Source organism: Rhineura floridana, chromosome 13 (genome assembly GCF_030035675.1).
Source record: "Rhineura floridana isolate rRhiFlo1 chromosome 13, rRhiFlo1.hap2, whole genome shotgun sequence".
Taxonomy (NCBI): Eukaryota; Metazoa; Chordata; class Lepidosauria; order Squamata; family Rhineuridae; genus Rhineura; species Rhineura floridana.
In genome coordinates this window covers 41,296,606-41,305,574 of record NC_084492.1, presented here as the reverse complement: position 1 = coordinate 41,305,574, position 8,969 = coordinate 41,296,606, and the positions used below count along the sequence as shown (strand labels likewise).

At 47.2% G+C, this 8,969-nt stretch overlaps 1 protein-coding gene across 1 annotated transcript; it reads right to left on the bottom strand.

Moving 5' to 3' along the window:
• Positions 1 to 1,348: 1,348 nt before the first annotated feature.
• Positions 1,349 to 8,457, bottom strand: CHST4 (carbohydrate sulfotransferase 4). Its single transcript, XM_061593965.1, has 2 exons — positions 8,195 to 8,457; positions 1,349 to 3,696 (listed from the first exon to the last, which is right to left on the bottom strand). Exon 2 carries the CDS (start codon positions 3,681 to 3,683, stop codon positions 2,490 to 2,492), a length of 1,194 nt encoding a protein of 397 aa, XP_061449949.1. The 5' UTR covers positions 3,684 to 3,696; positions 8,195 to 8,457; the 3' UTR covers positions 1,349 to 2,489.
• Between the last annotated feature and the right edge of the window lie 512 nt (positions 8,458 to 8,969).

Below are 8,969 nucleotides of genomic sequence, written 5' to 3'. Positions count from 1 at the left end.
AAATCTCCAGAGCCAAACGCCCAAGCACTGCCCTGTCCTAGATAGCTCCCCCTGCAGTCAGTTGAGCCAGCAGAGTGCTGGGGGCTCCTACATTTCCAGCAGTGTATTGACGCTATTACACTTACCGGTCTGGCTAATCAAACACTAGCCTGTGATTTTTCCTTAGAAAAACTTTTCAAATTGTTGCATCCAGTTAAAATAAGGTGACAAATGACACACATGCCTCAGGGCTGATTTTTTAGTAGCTGTAGACGAGGGCAGACAATTTGTATGAAGATCTCGAGTATGTAATAAAGTTCTATCACATCATGGCAAATGCACCGAGAATATACATGCAGTAGATATATCTACTGAGGTCCATTAATGTGGCATTGACTTCCTTGAGTTGGTAAGGAAAGAGAATCATAATTGAACAGACATTTCTAGAACTAATGAGTGAACAGAATCCATAAACAGTGCTAGTCTCTGCTACTTTCCACATTAAATGCAATATCTCCTGAATGTTCTAGCCAAATCATATGCAAAAATGTTGCAGGTGCCAGCAGCAATGTCTCTTGTCAACGGGTTTTTCAAGTTTTTTGTGAAATGCAAACATTTATGCAGCAGCCCTAAAATGTCAATATAGCCAGATTAATTAGATTTATACAGCTGATATGATCTTCATTTGTCATTGCCAAAGTGGATTCATTTTCACATCCTCTTAAACTTGGATCATCCATGCATAAGCTGCCCTTTAACACATCACCGAGAGCTCCTACACTGAATGGATGTGGAGCTGAGCAGCCTAAAGGGGTTATGCTATTTTACATGAAATAAATTCACTAATAGGCAAAAAAAAAAAACTGCACAACTTTTAAAGATACAGAAGACCTCTTGGAGGCCGGGCCTAGCAACCAAGAGGTCCCTATCTTTAAAAGTTGTGCAGGGGGAAGGGAGAATTCCACCTTGTGGTTTTCCCATTACTGTGTTGCAAGAACACCTGCACTTGGCAGACTTTATCTTCTAAAGATACAGGATCAGTCTCAGGCCCTGAACCTGGCAACCCTACTCAGCACTCAGGTTAGTGCACGATGTGTGTCAGTTAAGCTACACTGATCAAATACTCAGTGAGCTTATTTCCAGAGGGGTTAGGGTTAGCCATATGAGTCTCTTGGGAGGAACAAGAACAAAGAGTCTTCTGGCAGCTTAAAGACTTACAAATTTATGGGATAATGTTTATGGACTACAGTTCACCTCACCGGATGTGTGAAGCATTATCCTGAGTTATAGGTACAAATACACATGGAAATGCGGGGTGGGGGTGGAAATTTTCAACAGTGAAGTCACAAGAAAATGAAATGCAGAAAACTTCAGATAGTCGTAATCATGTTATTAACAGTGGTCATTCACACACACAAAAATAACTAGTTGATTACAGACATCATGGCATTGTTAAGCCAATTAACACAGTCTATGCCGTAATAAAAGTGTCTGTCTTTACAGTGCCACCGAAGCCTTTGTTGTTCCAACTAGTTTACATGACTGTCGGTCTTAATTTCTGAAATGCCCCAAGTAATGACTCTCATCAGGGTGTCTGCGTGGCCAGACATGGGTATTTGGACCCAATAAGAGAGAGACCTCCTTACATGCCCACATCAAAAGTGCTGCAACTTTGAAGGCCTGCTGAGCGGGCCTCTGTGAGCATCTCCAAAGCAAAGGAAGCAGCTTCGGTGTTCTCCAGCAACAGCCCATTTCCAGGATCAAGCCACTGTGGTTCTTATGTGAGAACTGTTTTCTCAAGCCAGTCCAGAACCAGAGGAGCTTCCCAAAGAGGGTTCAGTGCTACAGCCACATTGGCATGGCAACCCATTTCTCCATTTGTTGCTGCCTGAAAGCGAAGGCCTCTTTCCTCCAACCGTTCCTGCCACAGAACTCCTCCCTTGCTAATGAATGCAGCTGCCTCCTGCAGATCATTATCAACGGGAAGGATATCTCTCCTGAGTCAGGTGAGGGGCTGTGTCTCAAAACAGTAAACAGGCCATATTCTGAAAGGATATGCTGGATCCAGGGGCTTGTCACAGATGATGAAGAGGTGATTTCATTGCTGCATACAGATCTGTGTCCACGGAGTAAATTTCTAGTACAACACACTGCAGGCTTGCAGAAATGGATGTGGCAAGATTCTGTGACAGAACTTGTAACTGAAGCTGGACAAACAGGCCCTGGATTGCCCCATCTCCCTCATCAGGAGCTGCAGCCACATTTTCTGCCTGTCTGATGTAATTCAGGCTCGGTGCCAGTCCAGCTGGCCCAGCCCCTGCCCGTCAGTGTGGAGAATAGTGGGCTGGATGGCCCAATGGTGTGGCTCAGTGTTGGGCAGTTTCTGAGGTCTGTCATAGGGCCCAGATCATAGAATCATAGAATAGTTGAGTTGGAAGGGGCCTATAAGGCCATCAAGTCCATCCCCCTGCTCAATGCAGGAATCCAAATCAACGTTCTTTGTGTGAATCTCATCTGCCTGAAATTGGAGATGACGCTTCCAGAGTCCACTCACTCCCCTGTTTGAAAGGAGGCACTTGGGCATAGGAGAGGTCTACGGCCAGGTTCTCCTGCTCTTCCTGAGACTTAAGTAGCTGATAGCCCAGTAGCTTCAAGGCATCCTTACAGACCTCCTGCAGCTTTGCTATTTGGAAATAGGGAAGGGCCTTCCTCCAAGCCTGCGACACATTCACTGCGTTTCTGGAGTCAACGTCAAAGGCCTGCTTGCCAAGCCCTTGCCCATGGGTGATGTTATGCACCCAGGTCTGAAGGTGGTGGGTGAAGGGCAGCCCTGCAAAGCTGTAGAGCTGAGCAGCCTTGGCCAAGGGATTGCTGGCAATATCTTCATAACGCACTAACAGGTAACGATCCTGGAGGATGCTAGGAAGGGCCTGGCTGCCTTCTGTGTAAACCTCAATGTGGCTTTTGCAAATTTCCCGCATTGCAGCATAGGGTTCCATATCCTTTGCAGAGCTCTTATGCCTCACCACAATGTTTGTGTCACGGGCCAGATCACCTGCTGTATTCTTGCGAGAGCGGAAGACAGCCCTGGGGTCACGGACCAGGTGGATGATTTTGAGGTTCAGGGAGGGATCGGTGAGGAGAGGATAGAGCACCTTGAGGTCAAAGATCCGGACCTCCTTCAGGACAACGTGGCTGTAGGTCTTGCAGGCCTCTTCCACTTTGCCGAAGGGGTACTTCCCACAGAGGGTCTTGCAGGCATGTTTGGAGATGATGTCCCTGCGCTGGAAGGAGCTGCATGCTGGAGGGGAGCACAAGGCCCGGCTGGCCTCCCACTGGAAGAGCGCCGACTTGTTCTTCTGCTCAGGCAGGTAAGCATCGAAGACAGACATGTCACACTTGAAGACTGACCGGATGAGGTCCCGCACCGCCATGTGCAAGGCCTTGGCACTGTTTTGGTACATGGCTGCCCACACGTGCCAGGCTGGCTCCATCAAGTAGAAGACGTCGGGGTGCTGGCTGAAGAGTTGCCCGACAAAGGAAGACCCTGACCTCCATGAGGAGAGGATGAGTATGTGTACCTGGGGTGGCGTCTGCACCTGGGGGCAGCTCCTGCTGCTATGAAGTTGAGACAGGAAGCAGGTGAGAACCAGGATCTGTAATACCACAACCACAAGCATCTCCCACCTGTTTAACTTCCGCATGGCAGCTCAGAGCCTGGAGGAAGGGAGCGGGGAAGGGGGAGAAAGAGCACATTTCAGAGAGCTGAACCACTATCTTCCTGGGCCCTAGGCCTTTGGAATCTCATTCAGTTATTCAGAAGTCGAGATCTCTTTGAGTGCTTACTAGAGAGGCACTTGTAGGCAGGCTAAGGGATGAGCAGATTCTCCTTGGTTACCACAGGAACAAGTTCTGGTCTTTGCAAACAAGTTGGCCAGGACAATTTTGGGCCCTGACATTGTTTGCATATTTGTGTGCACATCCGGATGTCACCTTGAAAGGAATGGTGTCAGTTACACAAAAAATTGTTAACACAGAATTGCAGAGCCATGAGTAGACTGAGCAGGGATCCCGGAGGGTCTAGCCAGCCAATGAGAACCATTCCTGGTAGACTCCATGAAACTGTGCTCAAAATAGCAAACCAATAGTAGTGCACTCCCTGACCAACCTATTAGGACACAGAAACAAAAGTTTCTCCACAATGCTGGCAGGGCTATGGCGAAATGGGGACATTCTACTACATGTGGTGTTCTCTGTGGATTAGTGTGTTCTGGGCAGAGATTCTTGCTGGAATTGCAGGAATTACAAATCAACCACATGCCCAAGTGTCCTCATCCCACTCTGGCCCTTCATTTCCCCAATTCACGGGGCTTATCAAATTTGCAGATGATACAAAATTGGGAGGGATAGCTAACACCTTGGAGGACAGAAACAAAATTCAGAGTGATCTTGATAGGATGAAGCACTGGGCTGAAAACAACAGAATGAAATTAAACAGGGATGAGTGCAAAGTTCTACATCTAGGAAAAAGAAACCAAATGCACAGTTATAAAATGGGAGATACTTGACTCAGCAATACTACATGTGAGAAGGATCTTGGGATTCTCTTGATCATAAGCTGAATATGAGCCAACAGAGTGATGTGGCTGCAAAAAAGGCAATCCTATTTTAAGCTGCATTAACAGAAGTATATTCTATTTCATGAAGTATTTGTTCCCCTCTATTCGGCACTGGTTAGGCCTCATCTTGAGTACTGCGTCCAGTTCTGGACACCGCACTTTAAGAAGGATGCAAACAAAACAGGTTCAGAGGAGGGCAACAAGGACGATCAGGACACTAGAAATAAAACCCTATGAGGAGAGACTGAAAGAATGGGACATGTTTAGCCTGAAGAAGAGAAGACTGAGGGGGGATATGACAGCACTCTTCAAGTACATGAATGGTTGCCACACAGAGGTGGTCCAAGATCTCATCTCGATCATCCCAGAGTGCAGGACACAGAATAATGGGCAGAAAGCCAGATTTCACTGAACATCAGGAAAAACTTCCTAACTATTTGAGTGGCACAACAATGGAGCCAATTACTTTGGGGGGGGGCTCCCCAACAGTGGAGGCCCTCAAGAGGCAGCTGGACAGCCAACTCTAGTATTCTATGATTCTGTGAATCCAGTACTAAAAAAAATAGCTTAATGAGAAGACAAACCATGCAGAGAGCCTCCCCACACACCACAAGATTAATCCCAAGAGATGCCAGAAAGAGGCAGCTGCATTGGGACAGGCACCGGCTACATTCTGCCCAGTCTTTCAGGTATCCAGACCTAGCTCTGATGATGCCAGTGGTACTATTAAACTACCTAGACTGGGCTCAGGAAAGTGAGAACAGGAGGAATTAATTTCTTACTCACTGACAGCTGCCTGAACTTCATATGCGGGAAAGTGCAGAACAGCTACAGTACATAAGAACATAAGAAGAGCATGCTGGATCAGGCCAGTGGCCCATCTAGTCCAGCATCCTGTTCTCACAGTGGCCAACCAGGTGCCTGGGGGAAACCCGCAAGCAGAACCCGAGTGCAAGAACACTCTCCCCTCCTGAGGCTTCCAGCAACTGGTTTTCAGAAACATGCTGCCTCTGACTAGGGTGGCAGAGCACAGCCATCACAGCTAGTAGCCATTGATAGCCCTGTCCTCCATGAATTTGTCTAATCTTCTTTTAAAGCCGTCCAAGCTGGTGGCCATTACTGCATCTTGTGGGAGCAAATTCCATAGTTTAACTATGCGCTGAGTAAAGAAGTACTTCCTTTTGTCTGTCCTGAATCTGCCAACATTCAGCTTCTTTGAATGTCCACGAGTTCTAGTATTATGAGAGAGGGAGAAGAACTTTTCTCTATCCACTTTCTCAATGCCATGCATAATTTTATACACTTCCATCATGTCTCCTCTGACCCGCCTTTTCTCTAAACTAAAAAGCCCCAAATGCTGCAACCTTTCCTCATAAGAGAGTCGCTCCATCCCCTTGATCATTCTGGTTGCCCTCTTCTGAACCTTTTCCAACTCTATAATATCCTTTTTGAGATGAGGCGACCAGAACTGTACACAGTATTCCAAATGCGGCCGCACCATAGATTTATACAACGGCATGATGATATCTGCTGTTTTATTTTCAGTACCTTTCCTAATTATCCCTAGCATGGAATTTGCCTTTTTCACAGCTGCCGCACACTGGGTCAACATTTTCATCATGCTGTCCACTACAACCCCGAGGTCTCTCTCCTGGTCGGTCACTGCTATTCAGACCCCATGAGCGTATATGTGAAATTAAGATTTTTTGCTCCAATATGCATAATTTTACACTTGTTTATATTGAATTGCATTTGCCATTTTTCCGCCCATTCACTCAGTCTGGAGAGGTCTTTTTGGAGCTCTTCGCAATCCCTTTTTGTTTTAACAACCCTGAACAATTTAGTGTCGTCAGCAAACTTGGCCACTTCACTGCTCACTCCTAATTCTAGGTCATTAATGAACAAGTTGAAAAGTACAGGTCCCAATACCGATCCTTGAGGGACTCCACTTTCTACAGCCCTCCATTGGGAGAACTGTCTGTTTATTCCTACTCTCTGCTTTCTGCTTCTTAACCAATTCCTTATCCACAAGAGGACCTCTCCTCTTCTTCCATGACTGCTAAGCTTCCTCAGAAGTCTTTGGTGAGGTACCTTGTCAAACGCTTTTTGAAAGTCTAAGTACACTATGTCCATTGGATCACCTCCATCTATATGCTTATTGACCCTCTCAAAGAATTCTAATAGGTTACTGAGATAGTTTATATCCAGGGATAACCGTATCCCACTGTTTTTCTCCATTCCACCAGGTCTCCGTTATGCTCACTATATCAATGCTCTTCTCTAAGACCAAGCACTCCAATTCTCCCATCTGGTTCGGAGGCTCCTAGCATTAGCGTACAGGCACTTGTAAGCAGTGTCTCTCTTCAAGTGTCTTTGGCACTTGTGGTTTGGCCTGTGGTAATTTTGCCCTTCTGAATTTATATCCTGTGCCCCTGCTCTCACAGTGCCTACTTCTAGGCCTACCCCTTTTAAAATTTCATCATTTCTTTGGTCTTTATCCCAGGGGGGAGGTTTATTCCGAACCGGACCTTCCTCAGCCCCTGTCGGGTTTCCCCCCTCAGTCAGTTTAAAAGCTGCTCTGCCACCTTTTTAATTTTAAGTGCCAGCAGTCTGGTTCCATTCTGGTTCAAGTGGAGCCCGTCCCTTTTGTACAGGCCCGGCTTGTCCCAAAATGTTCCCCAGTGCCTAACAAATCCAAACCCTTCCACCCGACACCATCGTCTCATCCACGCATTGAGACTGCAAAGCTGTGCCTGTCTGGCTGGTCCTGTGTATGGAACTGTTAGCATTTCAGAGAAAGCCACCTTGGAGGTCCTGGCTTTCAGCATCCTACCTAGCAACCTAAATTTTGCTTCCAGGACCTCACGGCTGCATTTCCGCATGTCGTTGGTGCCAATGTGCACCACGACCACTGACTCCTCCCCAGCACTGTCTACCAAACTATCTAAACGACAGACAATATCCGCAACCTTCGCACCAGGCAGGCAAAACACCTTGCGGTCTGCACGGCCATCACACACCCCACTGTCTATGTTCCTAATGATCGAATCACCCACTACAAGGATCCCTCCACCCCCTGGAGATATATCCTCGGCACGAGAGGATAGCTGCTCATCCCCCAAGGAATGGATCCCTTCTAAGGGATCGTTTCCCTCTTCCTCAGCTGGATGCTATCCTTTCCTGAGACCGTCGTTCTCCATGATAGCAGAAGAGCTATCATCCTTGGAGTGGGACACAGCTATAACGTCCCTGAAGGCCTCCTCCACACACCTCTCTGCCTCTCTCAGCTTTTCCAGGTCAGCCACCTTGGCCTCAAGGAAATGAAGTCGTTCCCAGAGAGCCAGGAGCTCATTGCACCGAGAGCACACCCACGACTTCTGTCCAACAGGCAGATAGTCGTACATGCTGCAGGCAGTGCAAAACACTGGAAAGCCCCCACACCCCTGCTGGCTTCTTACCTGCATAGTTTTGTTTAAGGTTTATTACGTCAATGGGTTGGGGACTGCAGTTTGGTTGAGGTCAGGGAACAGACGGGCAGAGTGGGGGGCCCTGGCCTCCTCGCCCTGCTGCCAAACTCGCTCTGCTGCTTAACTCACCTTGAGGCTTTGTCAGCTGGGGCTTAACTCCTTAGGATTATTGCAGGCTTCCTTCCTTTGAAGGCAGGAAGGCAGGCTTCCTTCCTTAGCAAGGGGCGGGGCTGTTTAAGGACTTTGACTAGTGGTACTAAGAAAGGTTAACTAGCTTTTACTCTATTTTTATTTTATTTGCTGACAACAACCACTTTTATCAGTGGAAGTTCCCCTGTAGTTTTAAGTGGTGCCTTGCACTCTAGCCTGGATAAACTAGACTAGCTTTTGGCTGGTTTTAATCTAAGCAAGGGGCTGTGACTTCCAGGTGAGTCTTTTTTTGTTTGTCGTTTTCCCACCTAGGGGCCTGACCTTTCTTTAACCTAGGGAAACAGAGCTTGTGGTTGTGTTTAAGGAAGGCTAAAGCTGCCCTTTTTAGCAAGGACTGAGCTGACTCTCTCCCTGTATGTATTGGTGGAGTTTCCTTTTTCCCCTTCTCTCCAACTGGAATTTAGCCTTGTTTACAGTGTCCCCTGAAGCTTTCCTGCTAGGGTGGTGTTGAAAACTAGCTTTCTATAGGCTTCCTTCTCCTAGGATCTGTCTCCTAAGATATAGGTTCTTTCAGGATTTGGCTCCTAGCTCAGGATGACCTTAGGCTGCCCTTATTACTTATTGCTCTGAGCTGTTTTAATTCAATTAAATAATGAAATACATGGGAGCTACTTACTCTCTTTTCGCTCTGCTGCTTAACTCGCCTTGATGCTTTGTCAGCTGGGGCCTTGACGCTTTGTCAGCTGGGGCTCCC